The 23906-nt window shown below is 41.0% G+C and overlaps 1 protein-coding gene across 3 annotated transcripts in view; it reads right to left on the bottom strand.

Annotated features, from left to right (window-relative positions):
* Positions 1–797: 797 nt before the first annotated feature.
* Positions 798–23906, bottom strand: part of TMEM150C (transmembrane protein 150C) — a 108010-nt gene continuing 84901 nt past the window's right edge. For all 3 annotated transcript variants that reach the window (XM_043906358.1, XM_043906357.1, XM_043906360.1), the window contains exons 2-8: positions 18960–19056; positions 17802–17855; positions 17641–17673; positions 17106–17173; positions 9785–9912; positions 6509–6686; positions 798–3005 (exon numbers count right to left, since the gene is read on the bottom strand). In XM_043906358.1, the coding sequence (XP_043762293.1) occupies positions 2797–3005; positions 6509–6686; positions 9785–9912; positions 17106–17173; positions 17641–17673; positions 17802–17855; positions 18960–19039 (750 nt within the window). In that variant the 5' untranslated portion in view covers positions 19040–19056 and the 3' untranslated portion in view covers positions 798–2796. The remainder of the gene's footprint in view (positions 3006–6508; positions 6687–9784; positions 9913–17105; positions 17174–17640; positions 17674–17801; positions 17856–18959; positions 19057–23906) is intronic.

Genomic DNA, 23906 nt, shown 5'->3' with positions numbered 1-23906 from the left:
CCCTCGCTTTCCTTGTCCTGTGCATCTCTTCCACTTGGCTGTTCTGAAGCTATAGCTTTTTTTTTTTTAATTATTCATCTTTGGCAGCACTGGGTCTTTGTTGCTGCACCTAGGAGACTGGGATTTACTCTGTAGCAGTGATGCACGGGCTTCTCATTGCAGTGGCTTCTCGTGTTGCAGAGCACCGGCTCTAGGCACACAGGCTCAGTACCTGCAGCACGCAGCCTCGGTAGTTGTGGCGTACAGGCTTAGTTGCTCTGAGGCACGTGGAATCTTCCTGGACGAGGGATCGAACCTGTGTCCCCTGCATTCGTAGGCAGATTCCTATCCACAGTGCCACCAGGAAAACCTAAGCTGTCTCTTTTATGATAAACCAGCAAATTGACGTAAATTGTCTGCCCAAGTTCTATGAGCTGTTCTCAGGAAAACATTGAAGGGAGAGGAAGAGAGTTGTGGGAACCCTCTGATTTTATGAGCAGGTTGAACCTAAGGTAATCTGGGAACCTGACACTTGTGACCAGCATAGGAAGTGAGGGCGATTTTATGGGACAGAGCCTTTAAGCTGGTGGAGTCTGACAATAACTTTGGGTAGTGTCAGAATTGAACTGAATTGTAGGACACCCAATTGGTGTCTGGAGAATCAGAGACTTGGTTGTTAGTGTTGCCAAACGCCCTACAAATATGCTATCGGTGTAACACTGAAGTTCAGTTTCAACATAATGTCTCATTGGGTTTACCTATGCTTCAATATTAGAGAAGGAATGTTCTTTGAAGAGGCCAAAAAAAAAAAATCACAATTCTGCATAAAAGAATTTTATTTAGCGATCAGATCTCAATGAATAATGCCAGTCATTGCTTGATTCTGTTAAAATGTGCTATTAGATATACTCTTAAAAAGTGTACAGTGCATCACCAAAAGCTATTTAACTTGGATTGTGTAGAGTAAAAGAAAACTTCATAAATCTTTGTTCTTTGATAAAATTTTTAAAATATAAAAATGAAAAAAAACTTCCAAAGCAGTATTCAAAAATAACAAATGTCACCTTGGACTATTTACAGTAAGATGCCTTTCTAATAGGAGAACACTCTTTTTTTTCTCACATTTTACTTGGCTGTTAGAGGTATTCTTCCTCCCCCACCTCATGATTTCTTCCATTCCTATCTTGCAGGAAACTGTCATCTTCTCTCTCATTCATCTTTGAGTCTTTCTCTGATGCGCCCTTTTCCCACTCTAAATTACCAGTAATTCTAGTCAACAGACGTTGGTTGAGCACCTAATGTGTGCCAGGCACTGTGCTAAGAAGTGGGGATAAACACAGAAGTGAAAAGTCGTTGAACCCCCTCCTCAAGAAGCTCAGAGTTTGTGTTGCGTTAAAAAACATTGTTCACATTATAGTCCTTGAAATCTCAAGTCCCTGCGAAGTGAATTTGGGGATTTCTTGAAACAAAGTGCACTCACAGGGTCTGTCAGCTTGGCCCACTCCAAGACATTTTGAATTTAGAATTCTGCTCATTTTTATGAAACACAGCCTCTATAAAGCCCAGGCCTACAGTTTGAGATCTAAACTCTTTGCAGGTGGAAACTACATGCTGAGTTGTAGGGCACTAGCTGAACCAGTTTGTTTGTGGGGGGAGGGTACCCTTCTAACTGGCTCCTACAAATTCTGAGAATGAAAAGCCCGTAACCTCCACCACCCCAATACAAAATTTAAGCGATGGGTCCATTTGAGAAACTCCCCTCTTATTTGAACCTCCAACAAGATGCTCTAAAACTCCTACCTTTGACAAATGTCCAGAAGGAGTTCTTTTTATCACCTTTGTGCTTTTCTGTGACTATTTTCTTAGCTTCAAACATAAAAGCAGCAAATTGAGCCTACAGGTGACCTTTTCCCCCCGCTTTATCACGGTTGAACCCCAAACAAGTTCAGTTCTTGCATTTGGTCTACATCTTTATCCACGAGACCTTGAAAGACCCATGGTAGTTCCTTACAAAAAAAAAGAAAGCAAATCACGAAGTAGAAAATAAAAACCAAACATAGCGTACTATGGAAGCAAAAACGAAACCACACCCTGGCTGCCCCCATCTCTCCATGCCTGGCAGACCTTGGTCCTGCAAATATTCACATTGGGAAATATTTTCCCAGTCACAGTAAAGTCCAAATCATGTGGTGGACTTCCCTCTCACAGCTTACAGCGTCGAATCTGGTCAGCCAACCACTGAGCGACGATGAAGGGAGTTTCTCTGGGAAAGTTCCATCCTTTGATCCCACATCGTCCGCAGATTACGAGGGGTCACATCTCTATACAGTGTCCGTCCAAGTAAATGATACTTGGTCCATTCAAGAGCCAGATTCACAATTTCCTCATGAGCTGGTTCCAAGCCCTTTGGATCTGAAGGCAACTTTGGGAGTTGGCACTGTTCCCACGTTACATTTGGCCTGCCCTACCCAAGGTAGGGTGATCATAGTGGCTGGAGTATGCGAAGAGGACAAGAAGAACAGGGGGTGTTGGGAGAGAGGGGAAAAGACGTGATCATGCACAAGCTTCTTGCTCTGTCGTGCATTATATTTTCAGTGTAACAGCGTGTGTTTCGACATATAGGGCTTGTGCTTTTTCGTAAAATAACTCGCCCTGAAAAGCTCATTTGGCAAATGTGGCCACGAATGTGTGTTTCTGCGCGCGCGTGTGTGTGTGTGTGTGTGTGTGTGTGTGTGGTTATATGTCAAGTCCTGTGGGTGTGTCCTGGCCCCTCCCTCGCTGCCACACCCACCTCCCTGGCAAGGAAAAGCTGAAGGGTTACACCTGGTCGGTTTGATACTCGGAAGCTTCAGACAGGCTTTCTGAGAAGCTTAGGAAGTTCTCCTGGTATTCGGAGCAAACAATCTCGTAGCGATAATGCCGGAACTCCACGGCAAAGGTGCCAAAGTAAGACAGGAAGCACATGACCAGACCCCACTGGACCCTGGCGGCGTACATGTGGATGCCTTGTGCCATGAGGATGAAGTCTGGGGAGAGGTGGTCAAGGAAAGTGCCTCCATTGGCCACGTTAAGGCTGGGCTCTTCTCTGGGCAGAGATAGGTGACAGAAAAGAGCCAAAGAACTTGACAGGGCCAGCTGAACTCTGTCTACATAAATAATACAAGGTCATGTTATTCAGCCCTTCCTTTGTGCCAGACATGCTTCTAGGCGCTTTCATGGAACACCTAGCTTGACGCTCACAACATCCTATTATCATCAGTTTGTTTAAAATAGGGAGCACAGACCGATGAACCTATTTTCAGGGCCGCAGAGGAGACGCAGACATAGGGAACAGGCTTGTGGACACAGCGGGGGGAGCGGAAGGAGAGGGGGGACGAATGGAGAGAATAGCATGGAAACGTCTCCACCACCGTATGTAAAAGAAACAGCCAGTGGGAATTTGCTGTATGACTCGGGTAACAAACCGGGGCTCTGTGACAATCTCGAGGGGGTGGGAGGGAGGTTCAGGAGGGAGAGGATATATGTACACCTAGGGCTGATTCATGCTGATGTATGGCAGAGACCAACACAATGTTGAAAGCAATTATCCTTCAGTTAAAAATAATTAATTTTTAAAAATAGGGAGTACAGGGGCATGCGTGCATGCTCAGTAGTGTCCAGCTCTTTGTGACCCCATGGACTGAAGCCCTCCAGGCTCCTCTGTCCATGGAGTTTTCCAGGCAAGAATACTGCAGTGGGTTGCCATTTCCTACCCAAGTCTCCCGTGTCTCCTGCATTGCAGGCAGATTCTTTACCTGTTGCGCCATCAAGGAAGCCCTTAACATAGGGAAATGGAGGCCAAATGGGTAACACACGTATTTGGTGGAACTGGGGTTCAAACACAAGAACTCTGAGTCCTTGCCCATGTATTCGACCACTATTCTTGATGGTGACCTAATAAACTGTGAGACTAGCTAAAGACTTATAATTCCAAAGTAATTATTTGGCCAGAAAAATAATGTTATATTTTTAAAAGAGACTGCAAATGACTATGGAACAAGGTGTACTTACCAAATAGCGAACTACATCCATATAAGCTGTATTTGTCTTTGCAGTGCTGCCAACGATGTTTAAGTGGCATTCCTTCCTCTAAGTTTTATTACTGTCTTTCAGACAATATTGTATAGGCTGGTTTCATTCCTGGTGTTGCATTAAACTTGTGCCCAAATAAAAATAGGCAACTAAGAAATCAAAGGAACAGATGATATGTCTATGCCTGAATATATATGAACTATATGCATATATGTACACACACATACACACACACACACTTCAGTATATATAAAGGTAGGAGCTTGGAAGAAGGAAGGTTCATAATATTTTTGATTGCAGGGGTCCCCAACCCCCAGGTCATGGACTGCTGCTGGTCCATAGCCTGTTAGGAACCGGGATGCACAGCAGGAGGTGAGTGGCAGGTGAGGGAGCGAAGTTTCCTCTATGTTTTCAGCTGCTCCCTATTGCTCTCATTACACCTGAGCTCCACCTCCTATCAGATCAGTGGAGGCATTAGATTCTCATGATAGCGTGAGCCCTATCTTGAACTGCCTGTCCAAAGCATCTAGGTTTGGCACTCCTGATGAGAAACATCCTGAAACCATCAGCCTCTCCCCACCGCCCCAGTCCATGGAAAAACTGTCTTCCATGAAACTGGTCCCTGCTGCCAAAAAGGTTGGGGACCGATGCTCTAGTGAAAGGCTAAGAGGTCAAGGACTAAATAAAGTTATTTAGAAAAGTCAGAAATGTTCCCTTAGAATTAGCTCTACCTTCAGAACTTAGACTTAAAATCTTGGGAAATTTTCAGAGAGCAAAAAAGTATGTGAGAACTACTTCAGCTAAACTTTGCTCTCCTGACTAGACTTGGATCCATTCACCAGGGAACCAAGAAATGGTTCCAAGTCTTCAGAAATAACATGGATCAGAATTGTTTAGTATAAGCTCAAAATTAAAAGTAACTCAAAACCCTCACATACTCTTCTGACTGAGGGTTCAAAATATTGCCAAAACAATATTATTATTACTTAATAGGGGAGGGATACATCTTCAGATCTCACACTGGCAGAATTCTGACTTTACTCATAAAATAATTCTGACCTATTTACTCAGATTACTAGTAATAAGCAACTTTTGGCTTGAATTTCAAGTCCTTTGATGTTCTCTATCTAATGTGACCATAGAACTTCAGCAAACCCCTAAAATGATTGAATGGCAGTTTGGGAAGGAAGAAGAAATAAACCCCTCTAAATACTCCACTAACTAAAGAACGTCTTTGAACACTAAATGTTTTCATATTTTAAAGCCACTCTAAGTAAAAGAACTGAGCCTGAGTTTAAAACAAACTGACACATTCCATGTGTGATCTTGGGTAACTAACCTCTGTTACTATCCTTGTTAAGTGAGGATTAAAAGCGTAGACATATTTAAAGTTGCTTATAATAATGCCTAGCACATTATAAGTGCCCAATAAATACTGGCTATTCATGAAGTTATACAGTTTCTATAAACTGTGTAACAGTTTCTATAACTGTAAAACATTCGTGTTCATTATACAGTTTGCCATCTAGGAACCTTATTCCCTTCTCCACGGTTTCCAGAGAACCTATTGGAGTGAACACTTAGGAATGATTGACTGATCTGACTGGTGGGCTAGGAACTGGCCCGCTTCCACTGGGCTCCACCCTAGACTAGTCCCTCTGCAATCTGTTTGGGGTTCAACTGAGTGAAGTGCTGTTCTCTGTCTTTTCCTGATTTCTCTACTTGTTACTGGGTGGATAAATTGGATTCTAACGTGTGAGATAGGAGGCCTGCATAATTCTCCCTTCCAAGTTTACTAGGAATAAAGGCTGATTTCTTCACACCCATTTGGCACCCATTTGTCTCCTTGTGACTGTTCTCCATTGGTTCAAACTCCAAGGGAGGAAGGGAAACAGCACATCAAAACCTCAAAATTATTTGTTTGGGACAACAGTGCAGGCTGTGGTAATCTAGTTCTTGAATTTCTTTTCCAGAAAAGTGTACTTGTTTTTCTGAAAGTTAGAAATGTATTTTTGCCTCTTGAAATTCATTTTTACAGCTTAATAAATTAAATGAAATAACAGAGCCAAGATAAAGTCACAAATGAAAAAAAAAATTGTCAAGATGGAAGAAAAAAAGCACAATTCCCTCTTGGGTTATGCATTCTATCTATTTCACAAAAGGAAACCTCACGCCATTTGTGATAAGGTGCATGCATGACACCATTCCTACAGATTGAAACAGTTTTGAGCAGGCAGCGCTTGTTTTATCTTTAGTTCTCCATCTCCTCTTTGGCATGAAAAGTAGGTCTGAGCGGTTTTGGTTTTTACTTTTACTTTTTGTTTTTGTCTAATATTCTGAGATGATCTGACAGTATATCCTAAGCAACTGAGAATGGCAATGTTCTCATCTTCTACAAGGACAAGTCCTCTGTGTTTTAATCTCACTGGCAGAGAACCTTTTCACACCCAAAGGATACAGAGGACCACGCAGAGAGTGATGGACGCTGAGAGAATAACTCGTGGAATTCCAACCTTCCGTCCTTCATTCTTGATGTTGACTTTGAGTGTCAGCGCCGCCTGAATCCAGCAGGTCAACGTGCCAAATCCAAAAGTCAAGGAAGTTCCGACATTATGGATTTCTTCATCATTTGTGAGCTAAGGGATGAACAGACAATGACTTGTGGAGGCCCATTCAGAAAATACATACAGGCCAATGGAACACATGAAGGAGAAAGAAATAGGTAAAGAGATGTTCTAAGAGCGGGCTAACAGATTGTAGAAAGAGCAAAATCCTTCATCTCCACTAGCTCTTTGGGTCTGTTCTCCATTGGTTTGAACTCTGAGGGAAAGCAGGGAAATGACTAGTACCCTCAAACCTCAAAGCATTTGCTTAGATGAACCAATGAATGAACAGGCAGTGGTGATTTATTGTTTGAATTTATTTTCCAGAAAAGCTTTGGGGAAAAGTAAAAGAAAAAGGCAGGAAAGTTACACATAAAAAGAGAAATGTCAAGTTTTTACAGACATAAACCCCAAACTCTGTTCTCTAGATTAAGAAATGAGACCAGAATCTGGCTGTGTATTTACTGATTGAGGCCAATTCTAAGCAGGTCAAGATTTCATTGGCCTGGACAACTAACAACACTGGTTGTTATCTACTCTGTTCTGTAATGTGGCCAATCATTGTTAGGTTGAACCTGTGCCCCCTGCAGGGGAAGCATGCAGTTCTAACTACTGGACTGCCAGGAAATTCCCTTTTCTCCCCCATTATAATAAGAAAAATGCACTTATGAGCTTTTGCCATATCTGGAGACCCATTAAAAGGCAACAGTGTTTGAAGATTCATGGTCAAGGCCTTCATACAGTTAATAGGTTAAAGGAGACCCATTTGGGTTGTCTCATTTGGAAGTGAGAGATGTAAACTGCTCAAATCATTGCCCGCTGATTTAAAAAATACACAGTAGTACAGTAGGATTTTTTTCTTCTTTGAGAAGAACCACCACCCAACAGGTCAAAACACATATTTTTGAAACATTTTAAATAATGATTCCCCAAATCAAATTCTTCTAGAAAACTGGCTTTCCATGTTGTACATAATCTGTTTATTTATTTTTTAAATCTAGTTTTAAAAATAGATGGTATATTTAGTAACATGGGTCAAATTTTTAAAAATTATGAAAAGAGTACAGGTTGAAAAGTCTGTCTCCTATCTCATATAGTAGTTACCTGGTTTCTCAATAGGCAACTGCATTATTTGTTTCTCCTGTAATCTCTGTAGATACTCCAGAAAATGTGCTGTGAAGAACATGTAGTGTCATTATTGATGGTTTTGAATATTTGTGGTTCAATCAGTGGGATTGAAGAAACCCATCAATGGCATTAAAGAAACCCATCAATGGGATTCTTTAGGGAACTTAAGTGAAAACCAAAATGTCTACTCAGTAACTTCCATCCAAGACCCAGTTGAAAGAAATGATAGTTATTGAGCTTTTTACAACATGCCAGCACTTGTAGCACAGAAGCATAAGTGGAAGAAAGACTCCCACCAAAATCTCAATAGAAAAAAAATGCTCTGTGCCCTAACATTTTGGAGCTCAACAGATAAACTCTCAAATATTCTCCTGATACTTCACTGTCCAAGGCAATAGGTTCTAAGAAGGCAGCTTTCTCATTATTGGGGTTGATATGGAATGAGACCTTGGGTAATTAGAGGAGTTGGTGGGATTGCAGGCCTATCTGTTAGATGACCTGTTAAGTAAAAAAATACTGTACCAGGGGATGTCTGGGGGAATGAGATACTGCTGCTGCTGCTAAGTTGCTTCAGTCGTGTCTGACTCTGTGCGACCCCATAGACGGCAGCCCACCAGGCTCCCCCACCCTGGGATTCTCCAGGCAAGGACACTGGAGTGGGTTGCCATTTCCTTCTCCAATGCATGAAAGTGAAAAGTGAAAGTGCAGTCGCTCAGTCGTATCCGACTCTTAGCGACGCCATGACTGCAGCCCACCAGGTTCCTCCGTCCACGAGATTTTCCAGGCAAGAGTACTGGAGTGGGGTGCCATTGCCTTCTTCCAATGAGATACTAATTTAATGGATCACCCGCACTGGGGAGTCAGGGCAAGAGTCAGTCTTAGAAAACCCACTACCGTATTTTCAGTGAGAACATTATGAAACACTCACTGGAGTGCTGAGTGTCTGGAATGCCTTCACCATTTGGATTTCACTCAGTAGACAAGGGAGGAGTGTCAGGATCAGCGTTTAATTGCAAGAAGGAAGTTTCTAGTAGCAGTATTTAGCAGAGGCTGGAGGATGCTGGGGAGGAAATGGAGGCAGGGAGAACAGACAACCACTGTAACAGTGCAGTGGTCTCCATGACTTAAAAATGAAGTCAAGAGTTGAGTGATGGTATTGACAAGGGAAATTATGCTTAAATGACCTTGGGTGTGTGTTAGTCGCTCAGTGGTATATGCCTCTTTGCAATCCCATGGACTGTAGCCAGCCAGGCGCCTCTGTCCATGGGATTTTTCAGGGAAGAATACTGGAGTGGGTTGCCATTTCCTCCTCCAGGAGTCCCTCCTCTAGGGATCAAACCTGAGTCTCCTGCATTGCAGGCAGATTCTTTACCACCTGAGCCACCAGGAAAGTCCCTAAATGACCTTGCACTTTTATATTTCTGGGAAGAAGAGTTAGGGTTAGTACATCTTTATACAAGTCACAGGTATTCTAAAGAAATTCTGGATTTTCAAACTAACTCCCATGTGAGCCTGCTAATCTGAAACACAAGCTTTCATCCAATAAGGATGTTCAATGTTTAATTATAGAAAGGCAATGGTTCTATTAGTTTTCTAGAAAGGCAGATTAGGACACAATTTGTTATGAAAAAAGTATACGGCACTTTGAAAGCCCTTGTAGAAAATACACAGCTATTTTAGTAGCTGCGTTTCCCAGTAGCTGTGCTCCATGTCTGATGTGCAGCGAGGACTTTCCCATGTATGGACAAGGGAAGCCTGGCATGCTGCAGTCCATGGGCTTGCAAAGAGTTGGACACGATTGAGCGACTGAACTGACTGAGGTGAGGCTCAATGATCAGACAGGCTGCCTGCTGGAGAACCTGTGCATTATTAGGAACCACTGTTAGAATGTTTTTCAAAGTCCATGGAGAATTTTATGGGCCACATAGTGACTATACCCTACTGGCTGTGATAATCATATAGGCGAAGCATGAGATGGAGATGAAAAAGGCCAAATGAAGTACCTGAAAATTACCAAGTAAGGTCATTCCAAAGGAAGCCAGACAGAGAGCCACCAAGCCACTAATATTCAGCCACGGATTTAAAACCTTTGGTTTCAGTTGTATGAAGCGCAGAACAGCTACCACAAGAGCTGGGAATAAAACAAAATGTTATAATTGAAAAATTGAAGTCACACAGTCAGACTAGGAAATAGCATTCTAAAGCCACAATGTGCAAAAGTAAACTTGTCATCGTACATTTTTAAATCTCTGAAATGACAATTTTTCAAAGAAAACTTGCAGGCAATGTTTCTGATTATTGAGATGTTTTATTTTAGCTAACCCGGGGAAAGAAGGAATTGAAGCAGCAGTGTTACATGTTACTTGGGTGATGCAAGATAATAGACTGGTAATAGTGTTGTTCCCAGAGTTTTCAAAAACAAGGTCAGCACAGGACAGACTGGCTTAGGAGAGCATTGCAGAGGCCTGGCACACAACAAATCAGATGCAGAGAGTCGGCCCATGGCACGAGAATTCACTGATTCAATCACCCTTTAATTGAGAGCAGAGTTAGGACAGATGGGGCAAGAAGACATGGGGAAGAAGACATGGTTATCAGTCTAGACAAACCTGCTCCTGCCTGTGCCAGAAATCATTCCTGGGTATGGGAAGGAAGATAAAGCAAGCATACAAATCCCTTCATTACTAGTTTACTCCCTCTCCCCTCTGATTCTACCTGTGGGTGTTCATTGTCAAAGGACAAAGTTCATCCAAATTAGGGCACTGACAGTAATAAAATCATGGAATCTGTATTTTAACCTAGCAGATCTGGGGGTTTGGTATGTATTAAAAATCATACTGTGATTATATTAAGAAAGCCCAGTTCTTTCAAATGATGTTAATTACTCATTTTAAAAGCCCACTCTTTTCAACCAAATTGTCATTGGAGAATCTGAAGAGAGAATGAAGGAAGTTACTTAGATTTCAAATGTGACTTCTAATAGTGACCTTGAGGCTAGTACATACTCAAGCCATTAATCTAAGAATCCCTTTTTTATTAATTGCTTACTGCAGGGATATTTTCATATTTATACAAAAATCTGGGAGAGCCTAGTCTACAAATGATTTTTAAAAAGCACTTGCAATTAATATGTTATAGCTAATATAAGGAAAGGCAGTTACTACTTCCTAAGGCAATTTATTTTGACATTAAGGTTTAGCAGGGAAGATGATTAGGAATTCAGGAATTATCCTATTTATATAGCAATTCAGTAGGTAATTATTTACTAAAAGTCTACCTTGATTACTGGCCAATATTAGTAGCCATTAATAAAGAAACCATCCACAAATTTGCATTTCTCAAGTCTGCTGAATTTAACAGTTTCAAGCTACGAAGTTAGTTCGTCAAACTGACTTTCAGTTCCAAGTACCTCTGGTGAAAGAGTGGTATACATCTTGGATAATATTTGGATTTCGGAAGCAAAACATAAATAAACCATAATTTATGAAATCTTAAATTGTTTGGCTCTGATTTAGCTTTTAGTATATTTATATTTAGCCCATAATTCATCATCAGATTAATAGATTATACTTGAGTTGATAATAGTTTTTCAACCTAATGGTTTGAGGGATCCAGTTAGGAGCTACAGTGCAATATTTTCAGAAGTCTATTAACAGTGACAACAATTATCCTTGTTGTTTAGTCACTAAGTCGTGTCCAACTCTTTTGTGACCTCATGGACTATAGCCCATGAGGAGCCAGGCTCCTCTGTCCACATTAGGAGATGAAAAAATTTCTATTACTTTGGGGATGGAAATAGGAGGAAGAAGTGGGGAGAGGAGACATTCACTACAAGCACCCCAACACAAAATGATCTTCAGAAATGGAAGCCATTAGATTTAGACCAGAAATCTCCACAAAGGGCATCAGGGGAGACACTTGCTAGTTACCTGTGTGTGGGTGTTAGTCAGGGCATAATGGCAAAATCAATCCTAAAGGAAATCAGTCCTGAATATTCATTGGAAGGACTGATGCTGAAGCTGAAACTCCAATACTTAGGCCACCTGATGCAAAGAACTGACTCATTGGAAAAGACCCTGATGCTGGGAAAGATGGAAGGCAGGAGGGGAATGGGATGACAGAGGATGAGATGGTTGGATGGCATCACCAACTTGATGGATCTGAGTTTGAGCAAGCTCCCGGGAGTTGGTGATGGACAGGGAAGCCTGGCATGCTGCAGTCCATGGGGTTGCAAAGAGTCGGACACGACTGAGCGACTGAACTGAACTGAGTGACAAAATCCCGAGGCAAATATGACAAAATGTATCTGAAATACATTTCAAATGTGCTTTTACAAATGACTAGTGGAGAGTATGACTCTGGGAACTCTCAGCTGTCATTCAGTTTGGAGGGCTAGGATGGTGCCGGAACTCTGGCCGAAGCCCCGACTCACTGCCGAGGCAGACGCCAAAACGGCTCTTCACCTTGGCCAGCCAGGTAGTTGGTGCCACTGTGCCCCCAGGGACACAGTCACTGCCACTCCTTGTGTTGCTCCTTTCTCGCCAATGAACTCTGGACGTGTGCCATTCCCCTGGCTCCAGTTATTCTAGCCTTCTCATTTGTAATCTGGATGGTATATCATTTCATCAAGAACAGATAATGAAATTAAGCAGGAAGCAGAAACCTTCCCGAAGACAGGAATCAACCCAACACTCCTCTAACTTCCAGAATTGCAACCCAAACACCACACTTTGCCCTTTTCACCTATTAACTCCATTATAAATCAGCTGAGGGCTTCCCTGGTGGTCCAATGATTAAGAATATGCCTTGCATGCAAGGAATACCAGTTTGATCCCTGGTCTGGGAAGATCCCACACGCCGTGGGGCAACTGAGCCTCTGTGTCATAACTACCGAGCCTACGTACTGCAACTCCTGAAGACCGTGCACCTAGAACCTGTGATCTGTAAGAGAAGAAGCCACTGCAACAAGAAGCCCGTGCACACGAAAGAGTAAGCCCTGCTCACTGCAACTAGAGAAAAAGCCAGAGCGACAAAGACCCAGCACAGCCAATAAATAAATACCTCTTGAAAAAAAAACCAAGCTGAGACAAGGCATACTTTCTTTTTAAAAGAAGATCTAGTTGAAATTTTATGGTTGTGGAAATAATAAAGTTTCTGGTCTGTTAACAATTTTATTAAGAGGTTTAAATGGAGGCAGATTCAGACTATCTGTTATGAAGTCCACTTACAACCAAGTAGTGATTTAATTATAGCTTCTTGAAAGGGTCTTCTGGGCAGTAGGGCCATTTCAAAGCCATCTTTATATATGCAAACCAATTTTTACCACATTAACATTCTGCTCAACAGATTTTTTTTTTAAGTTTTCCTTACATTTTTACGATTTTACTTACAGTTTTAGAAAAGATTTAAAAAACCCACCCATCTGTGGTTTTTGATACTTACAACAGTTCTTTGCTATACAGATGCTCTTTTTAATTTATCTCTCTGTTAAAAAATACAAATATTAGAGAGTAATTGCTTATTTTCTTTGTTAACTTTTTTATTTTGAAGCCGATAGGGTTCTTCAAGTTCAAACTCAAAATAGCAGCTCTTCACTGCAGTTGTAGACTGGTGCCTGGCCAAATTCTTCTTCATTTTGTTTAGTTTTACTGTTTATGCCTCAATAATACCTATTTATGACAGCAGTAGAACATAACAATCAATATGTTTTGGCTGAAGGAGGGAGAGAGGCTGCTGTTAGGTGAGCGAAATCATTCAGCTATTAACTTTATCCTCACAACCTCTCCAGGGCAGAAATATTTCTATTAAGAAATGTGTCTTACAGCAAAAGAGACGCAGATGTAAAGAACTCTGTGGGAGAAGGCGAGGGTGGGATGATTTGAAAGAATAGCATTGAAACATGTATATTATCATATGTGAAATAGATCGCCAGTCCAGGTTCGATGCATGAGACAGGGCACTCAGGGCTGGTGCCCTGGGATGACCCTAAGGGATGGGATGGGGAGGGAGGTGGGAGGGGGGTTCAGGATGGGAAACACATGTACACCCATGGCTGATTCATGTCAATGTATGACAAAAACCACTACAATACTGTAAAGTAATTAGCCTCCAATTAAAATAAATAAATAAATTTAAAGAAAGAAAATGTGTTTTAGATCATAAAAGTGCAGATTTAGGACAAAGAATATAAATAATTCTGTAAAGAAAATCACTGAGCATTTGATCTTTGATTAGTCCATCAAAAAACACAAGATTTTTGCTAACTGATTTTAATAAATACCACACCAACTCATTTGTAGGTTGCAAATTATAATCTGTATGGCTGCCAACAAGCAGGGACTTATATGAGGTCTTCGTTGTTTCTTAGGGCTTCCCCCACGGCTCAGTAGTAAAGAATCTGCCTACAGTGCAGGAGACATGGGAGTCACAGGTTGGATCCCTGGGTTAGGAAGATCTGCTAGAGGAGGAAACGGCAACCCACTCCAGTATTCTTGCCTAGAAAATCCCATGGACAGAATAGTCTGGCAGGCTACAGTCCATAGAGTCAGACAGAACTGAGTGAACACACAGCATGCAGGTTGTTTCTTAGAGTCAGTTATGTCGTCCAAAATGATAGTCTGAGATCTAAAAGGGACAGGCCTGGGGAGACAAAAGCAACCACAGTTTAAGGCAAGAATTATTAGGAAAATGATTCTTTTTCACTCCCAGATAAGTAAATAATAGATGGTTCACTCTCACTGAACACTAATCTTACTCAGCTTTGTGTCTACCAGATGGCACTAAAAGTGATGAAATATAATAAACACTGGATGCTGCAATACCTTAGAGCAAAAGCGAGTAAAAACTTAATTGCTTCTTGATGGAGCAGGGGAGGACTGGAGAATCAGATGCTGATGGATGTCATCTGCAAGAGGGGAACTTGTTTTCATGACTGTGTTTTTAGAACTGCTTTTATAACGAGTTAATCATCAGCTTTGTAAAGGGATAAATTTGTGAGCTGGGAGAACTGGCATATTTTAGATATTGCGCTAAGGACTATTGGGACATATCAATTTGTCTTAAGAATACAAAGGGTAATATGTGGCTTCTGACATGTTCACTGGTTTCTTTAAAGCCCCATGGAGGACAGACATCCTGTGACTTTTCCTCATAAGGGAAGTCTCCTGTGTATTATGATTAAAAGAGGTAATGTTTGCAAAGCACTTAGCATTGTGCCTGGAATATTAAGAGGCTGTCATTAATTACTGTTATTGCTGCGCTCCGTGGGGATGATGGTATGAATTGGTACCAACCTGCCTACATGGTGTGATTGCTGACGGACTGGAAAAGGTCTCTGACCCTGCAAGTCCAGAGTCACTCTTGGGACTTTGTGTTCTATTAGATGCAAATATCTCCTTAGCGGTCATTTATGCCTTAGTATGAGTACATTTATTACATCTTTTCTGAAGAATGGTATGAAGAATAGGAAAAAAGAGTGAGTACTGAGTTCCTACGCAGGAGACACGGGTTTGATCCTTGGGTCGAGAAGATCCCTTGGAGAAGGGAATGGCAACCCACTCCAGTATTCTTGCCTGGAAAAATCCATGAACAGAGGAGCCTGGCTGGTTACAGTCCATGGGGTCTCAAAGAACTGGACACAACTGAATGACTAACATGGAGACTGAAGGCAGTGAGGACAAAATCAGACTGACTAGCAATTCCCCTGGGGTCTCAAGGGAACATTCTCCATGTTTCTCTGCCTTCTGAACCAGCTAAGATTCTGCCTGTGGTGCAGGTTGGACCAACCATCTCCCTTGATTTTCCAGGGAATTTTATAGGTCTTCCCTTTCCCTACAGCAAAAATTTAAAAGGAACATGTAAGAGATAGTAGAAATTTTTTTTGGGGGGGAGGAGAGTTATAAATAGATGAAATAACAGGCCACCTCTTTGGGGGACAGGTGCTACAAAGGTCAAATACTCCCTCAGTAATAACATCATCATTAGATCTCACTTGGAGTGAAAGTCTCAGTATCCAAAAGGACCATGTCCAGAAAACTGCTGTTGAAGGATTTAGCTGTCACTGACTGGACCCAACAAAATGCCAGTGGTGATAATTGGTTGACCTCTTTTTCTTTTTTCTTGGACACACTGCACGACATATGGGATCTTAATTCTCGGACCCAGGATCAAACCCGTGCCCCCTGCATGGAAAGCATGGAGTCGTAACCACTGGACCACCAGGGAAGTCCTAACCTATTGAAAGACTCAGAGGAGTCCTTGGCCTGGAGGAGATGAGCTCGCAATTTGAACTGTGGTGCTGGAGAAGACTCTTGAGAGTCCCTTGGACTGCAAGGAGATCAAACCAGTCAATCCTAAAGGAAATCAACCCTGAAGATTCATTGGAAGGACTGATGCTGAACCTGAAGCTCCAATACTTTGGCCACCTGATGCGAAGAGCCAGCTCACTGGATAAGACCCTGATGCTGGGAAAGACTGAGGGCAGGAGAAGGGAGTGACAGAGGATGAGATGGTTGGATGGCATCACTGACTCGATGGACATGAGCTTGAACAAATTTCTGGGAGATGGTGAAGGACAGGGAAGCCTGGTGTGCTGCAGTCCATGGGGTCACAAAGGGTCAGACACAACTGAGCGACAGAACAACGAGGCTGATTTGGACGAAGACAGAGAGTATGGCTGGTTCCCACAACCCCCGGAGAGAAGCACTCAGAGAACAAAGAGGACAGGATATTAAACGAGAGCTTTAGTCCCTGAAGGAAAAGGGAGCTAGGGCCAGACATGAGTACAAAAGGTTTCTTTCTGTTTTTTATAAACCTGTGTTCCCATTTGCCAGCTTGATATGTGTAAAGGCACAGGGGAGGGCATGACCCTAATGATAATATCAACCTTTAGACTGAAAGATGATGTCTATACACATCAATATTTATCTCAGACCCTATGCATTTTTCATGCTTGCCAGTGAAAGAATATATAAAGCATTCTTTTTAAAGAAAACATATTGCACAATATTATATTCTCATGCAGGATTTTATGGCACATGAAATACATTATTTCATGCAGCAAAAGAAATAAAGTCAAGAATTGGCTGTAATGATTGAAGATGATAAAGAGAAAAGAAAATGGAAGGTAAGCAGGTGAATGTAAAGGGATTTATGAAAAAAAAAAAAAGACCCTCAAAACAAAAAATGCCCACTTTAGCATATTGACATGATATGATGCCAAATTATCAACTAAGCTCACCATACTTTTGAAATGAGTTTCTGGAGAATTTAAAATAAAAAAGAAATACCCCAAAGCATGTAAGGCATTCTTCATGTTCTTCTTACCTAGGAATGCTGCCATGTTCATAACTTGACTAAACACACAGCTTGCAGGAGGTTCATCACCTGCAATACTTGAAAAATATGAAATGTTTTATTATTTCTATAGTAAAATCTATGACTGTTTGTAATGGACTGAATGTCTATGTCTCCTCAAAATTCATATGTTGAAATCCTAACATCCCATGTGATGGTATTAGGAGGTGGGGCCTTTGGGAGGTGATTAAGTGATGAAAGTAGAGCCCCAGTGAATGGGATTAGTGCCCTTATAAAAAGGCCCCAGAGAGCTCTCTAGTCCTCTTTTTGCCATGTGTGGACACAGTGAGAAGATAGCAGTCTAAAACCCGGAAGAGGGTTCTCATCAGAACCTGACCATGCTGGCACCCTGATCTTGGACTTCCAGTCTGCAGAGATGTGAGAAATAAATTTCTGATGTTTGTAAGCCACCCAGTCTAGGATACTTTGTCCTAAGAGTCAGAACTAATACACCCTGCTAACGTTGCCTAAGATACAGCAGATCAGAAGAGAATTATCAAGTTACCTTATATATGGTGCATGCTTCACGCCAGGTTTCCTGGATGACAGAAAAAACCCAGAAGCTCAGGTTAATGCATGGTCACTTTTGCATAGTTTAACTTTACCAGTGGCAAAGTTCTGCTAAATCTACTGATGAACAAAGAGTTACCCAGAGATAAACTTTACCTTTCAGCTGAATTTAATGGGAAAATTTTGTCATCTTCCACAGCTATAAAGTATCTATGAAGAAAAAACAATAAAATTTATAAAACAAAGAAATTTTAAAAAAAGAATTATCTGTTTCCCAGTTTACTGGACTAACCACATTAAATCATATTTGCTTGTTTAACAGTCATTGAGTATAAGGACGTCCTTATACTCAATGATAAACAAGCAAATGTTTGAATATACATATGTATGTGTGCTCAGTTGAGTCTGACTCTTTGTGACTCCATGGACTGGAGTCTGCCAGGCTCCTCTGTCCATGAAATTTTCCAGGCATGAATACTGGAGAGGGTTGCCATTTCCTTCTCTAGGGAATCTCCTCGACTCAGGGATTGAACCCTCATTTCTTGAGTCTTCTGCATTGGCAGGCAGATTTTTTTACCACTGCATTACCTGGGAAGCCCGAATCTGTAGCATGTTAGTGTCAAATTAGCAAATCTTGCAAATAATGAGTCCATATCACCAGTATTCAATATTTGCTTTGCATAATTTATTACTCATACTTATTATTTACTTTGGGTGATAGAATAAAGAAAGGGAGATGGGGACTTCAGCAAGGCTGAGTTAGCAAACGTTATTTTAAAGTATTTACAAATACATTCACAAGAATATGACATACACAGTTGTCCATCTGTATTTGCAGGGGACTGGTTCCAGGATAAGCAGTGGATACCAGAATCTGTGGATTCTCACATCCAATAGTCAGCTCCACATCCTCAAACTCAACCAACTATGGACCACATAGTACTGTAGTATTTATTGGAAAAAAAAATCCATGTATAAGTGGACCCTCACAGTTCAAACTACTGTTGGTCAAGGGTCAACTGTACTCTCCTCACGTCCTCCTGTATACTTTCATTTCTAAGTTATTGATGATACCTAATACAATAGTTGTAAAGATAAAGTAAAATGCTATATAAGTAGTTGCCAGTGCGCAGCAAATTCAAGTTTTGCTTTTTGGAACTTTATGGAATTTTTTTTTTCCTGAATATTTTTGATTAGGAGTTGGTTGACTCTGAGGGTATGGAGCCTGCAGACAGAAAAAAGGGGGACTGTGCTATCAAGACTTTGCTTTTTTATCTACATTACACCTGAATCCTTAAATAAGAGAATACTCACACTATCCACAATCCAGCAGATGTAAACAAGGTAAAAACAAGAGGTAAAAACATCCATACACTGCATTTCTTCCCATCCATGCCTGATGCCTGTACCCCTGAAATAAAATGAACAGGTGTTAGTACCTAAGGCAAAACTTGGTCTCGCCCTTTCAAGATGGAAAGGAAGCTTACTTTAATGAAAAAAAAAAGCATATTTTATGAAACAAAGGCTCAAATGAGTATCATTACTGTCAACTACACAGGTAGGAAATCCCTTGAACAAGTAACATGTTAGACTGTTTTATATGATTACCTTGAATATTCCAGAATTTTATTGAGAATTGATGGAAAATTTCTTCTAAAGACCTGCATCCTTATGCAAGCATCAGTGTATTTAAGAAAGGACCAAAGAGTTTAGGTTAGGACTTTCAGGAGAAAATCTAGATAACCAAAGGCATACAACCTACTTTTCAGTTCAGTTCAGTCACTCAGTCGTGTCTGATTTTTTGTGACCCCATGAACCACAGCACACCAGGCCTCCCTGTCCATCACCAACTCCCGGAGTCCACCCAAACCCATGTCCATTTAGTTGGTGATGCCATCCAACCATCTCATCTTCTGTCGTCCCCTTCTCCTCCTGCCCTCAATCTTTCCCAGCATCAGGGTCTTTTCCAATGAGTCGGCTCTTTGCATCAGGTGGCCAGAGTATTGGAATTTCAGCTTCAATATTAATTCTTCCAATGAACACCCAGGACTGATCTCCTTTAGGATGGACTGGTTAGATCTCCTTGCAGTCCAAGGGACTCTCAAGAGTCTTCTCCAACACCACAGATCAAAAGCATCAGTTTTTCGGTGCTCAGCTTTCTTTATAGTCCAACTCTCACATCCATACATGACCACTGGAAAAACCATAGCCTTGAATAGATGGACCTTTGTTAGCAAAGTAATGTCTCTGCTTTTTAATATGCTGTCTAGGTTGGTCATAACTTTCCTTTCAAGGAGTAAGCATCTTTTAATTTCATGGCTGGAATCAACATCTGCAGTGATTTTGGAGCCCAGAAAAATAAAGTCAGCCACTATTTCTACTGTTTCCCCATCTATTTCCCATGAAGTGATGGGACTGGATGCCATGATCTTAGTTTTCTGAATGTTGAGCTTTAAGCCAACTTTTTCACTCTCCTCTTTCACTTTCATCTTTTTCACAACCTACTTTTAGTGCTATTAATGTTATTTAACATAGTTTTCTTTTTAAAAGTGTTTATGTATTTATTTGGCTGTGCTGGGTCTTAGTTGTGGCATGTATGATCTTTGATCTTCCTTGCAGCATGTGGAATCTTTAGTTGAGTTATGCAAACACTTAGCTGCAGAAGGTGGGATTGAGTTCCCTGAGCAGGAATTGAACCCTGGCCCTCTGCATGGAGAACGTGGGGTCTTAGCCACTGGATGACCAGGGAAGTCCCTAACATAATTTTCTAGTAATATGACATTTTGAAACTATCTACATTCATCATATTTTTATTTATTTATTGGCTGCATGGCATGTGGGATCTTAGTTCCCTGACCAGGGAGCAAACCCATGCCCCCTGCATCAGAAGTGCAGAGTCTCAACCACAGAACCACCAGTAAGTCCTAGTACTATTATTAACATTTATGGATTTATAGATCTATGGACCTGACATGTACATATGTCTACAGCTTGGCAGACAAGAGTGTGAGAAACAAATGGTTACTAAACAAATTAGCAGCACAGAAAGAAATGACAAATGCTTTGCAAATCTGGACTTTCCTCATGACATGTTATTGAGCAACCATCTCAGAAGACTCTAAAGATGAATGCTCTAGAAAACAATGTGTTGTGGATAACTTTAAATTTGCTTCAACCAACACAATGAAAAAGAATGCAGATGTCAGGCATTTTGAATATTGTATTTTAAAGGGAAAATATGTGAACAAAAAATTCTCCACAAAAATGACATGAAAACCAGAAGCTTCAGATATATCTGTGAAAAGTTATTGGTACAGAACAGAAAGAACTAATTAATTATCAGTTTCCTTCTTTGCCCAAATCTATCAGACGAAATTGATTTGAGACACTGGATGCCAACAATCCTTAAGGCAAAAAAGAAAGCTTGTTCCAAGAAACTAAAATGTCCTAAGTGACCTCCACAGGTGACCTGACAAACAGGATAATGTGATTAAATGCACCTCTAACAGTGGCTATTATTTTTGTTTGGCAAGGAAGGAGATGTTCACAGGGAGCTAAAAGCTCTGAATGCAGGTCTCTTGTTTGATTTGAACTAGTAGAGGGTAATGGAAATTTCAACAACCATCATCTTGCCTGCTTTAGCAACACTGTATAGAAGACTGATGACAACTAAAAGTCTCATGGCCCAGTAGTATGAGTGGATGGCTCAGACAGTAAGGAATCTGCCTGCAATGCGGGAGACCCAGGTTCGATCCCTGGGTTGGGAAGATCCCCTGGAGAAGGTAATGCTACCCACTCTAGTATTCTTGCCTGGGAATTCCCAAGGACAGAGGAGCCTGGATGGCTACAGTCCACGGGGTTGCAAAGGGTCAGACACGACTAAGCGACTAACACTTTCACAAGGAAATATCACTGCTCATTATTAATATTTCGGGTTTTATAATTAACCACAAAAAGTTACCTACTGGGTTTGAACCAGTGCTGACACATTTCTGATACTTCCATGATACCTACTTTCATGTGCTGAGATTCCCTGGCTCGTCCGAGTGTTGAAAACAGAGAGAGAACACAGACTTCCCTTCCAGGCTGCTAACCTGCAAGGACTCAGAAAGATCTTAGTTGTCAGAACTGACCTACCTGATTAGGTACGTCTTTCACGCTAAGGCACAGACAACTGGACCTAATAATGTGTCACTGAACAATCATGCTGTTGTCTAAACATCTATCTGAGTAGGGGTGTTAAATAAATTACAGAATCTAGAAGCTGAAACACATTAGAGCCACTTTCAATCAATTTGGTTCAATCGAATCCAATCCAAACCAGTTCATAACTATTGACAACCTACTTGTGACAGGTACTATAACGGGTGGTGGAAATACTCTAATGATCCAACTATTTATAGGTAATAGTCTGTGTAATATATAAAAACTGCTCTATGAGCCAGTGGTGCATAGCTATCCAGTTAACATAATATGGAAAATGATGAGCATTTTAAGCATTCACAATACAGTTTTTCAGTATCCATTCATTAATTTATGTACAGAATATTGTGGGCTCATAATAAAGCTACAAATAATGCTAACAAAATAATTCCACCAGTACCCAAAATGCAGAGGGAGTACAGAAAATAAGGATGTTGATTGAGCATGTAAACCAATTTTTCTGGATCTGGCCCTGAAATAGGGTGCTCCGACAGGATAAGTAGAACTGAAATGGTTATACCAGAGCAACGGATAGGAGACCTAGTTCTCAACCTTAGCTTTGCCAATAACTGACGCTGTAAGCCTGGGAGTTACTTAAATCAGTAACACCATTTTTCCATCTTGAAGACCGATTTCTGAGGCCCCTTAGGGTGGTGGAAGTTAAGTTCAGTATATTTTTACAGTAACAGAATTCTCCAGTACACCCAGAATTATCAGCCATAGAAGAACTCATGTATATTAACCATTTTTAAAATATACTGATGACAAAATCACAATGTCAACTGATTCATGTACAGTGAGAAACACAACTGCCAAAAGGACAAATACTCACACTGGATCCCCTTTTAGGAACATCTATATGAGAAATCAAACTTGGAAGTAAGAAAGAAGAGTGAAGAGAGTTAATGAGGTGATTCTAGGACTACGGCATTAAGCACAATAGCTTTGCGTGCTCACTGCCTTTCAAGAGAGGCAGTGTGGTGGACAGGAAATGGTGTGGCCAGGCAGAGGACTGAAGCCCAGTTCTGCCATTTGGTAGCTGTGTGATCTCTGGCAAGTTTTTTAGTCTCTCTCTCTTTTAAATTTGAGGCACATAGGACCTAAGTTTTCCCAACCAGGGATCGAACTCGTGCCCACTGCATTGGAAAGTGAAGTTTTAACCACTGGACCACCAGGGAAGTCCTAAGTTATTTCATCTCTTCAGCCTTAGTTTCATTATGGAGATAACTATTTTGTGGGGTTGTTCGGAGGATTAATGACAAGGCAGGTAAAGTACCTCACACATAATGCTCTGTAAATCCTCTGTAAATGGCACCTCTGCCAACTCGAGCTGCCAAGCAGGCCAATACTCCTATAAGGACAAGATACTCTCCCTCCAGGGCAGGGATGAGGACAGGTTAATGCTTTCTGCTCTGGGCTCATGCTTTTCTAGAACAATACAGACACCCTTCCTGGTAGTAATAGTTTCTTTCTTTGGAGATGACCCTCCAAAAAATTAATTAATACCTTTTCCTTACACATACACTGAAGGCCCACCTTTCTAAGTATCTACTCTTTGGTTATCTTTAAGTATGTGTTGCTTTGCTTACTTTATTTTGGAAGCATTTAAGGTGGCTAATGGCTACTCTCTTAAACTGTTCTATTTTTACTAGCTTAATTCTCACAAGAAAACCTTATGTTCAAATTATGGAAAAACCAGACTGTATCCTTTGTCTAATGAGAAATGAAAATTTCCCTTTCTTAACCAATGAGATGCCTTGGGAGGTGATAAGAATAAGTTTATGGATAATTGTTTTGTTAGCTTCTAACAGAACTACTCATAATGTTTACTTTGGTTATGTTTTTTGTTTGTTTTAGAAAATTCCAAGTTCACGGGCAGTTGTAAGAAAGAAAAGAGTGATCCTGTATATCCTTCACTCTATATCCCCGTCCTGTATAACCACAGTACAATATCAACACCAAGATACTGACACTGATACAATGCTTTCACTTTATTCAGATTACACAAGCTTTGCATGCTTTCCTTTTTGTATATGTGTATTTTGTTGTTCAGTCGCT

The sequence above is a fragment of the Cervus elaphus genome, chromosome 6 (assembly GCF_910594005.1).
Source record: "Cervus elaphus chromosome 6, mCerEla1.1, whole genome shotgun sequence".
Taxonomy (NCBI): domain Eukaryota; kingdom Metazoa; phylum Chordata; class Mammalia; order Artiodactyla; family Cervidae; genus Cervus; species Cervus elaphus.
This window is presented reverse-complemented; position numbering and strand designations above follow the sequence as displayed.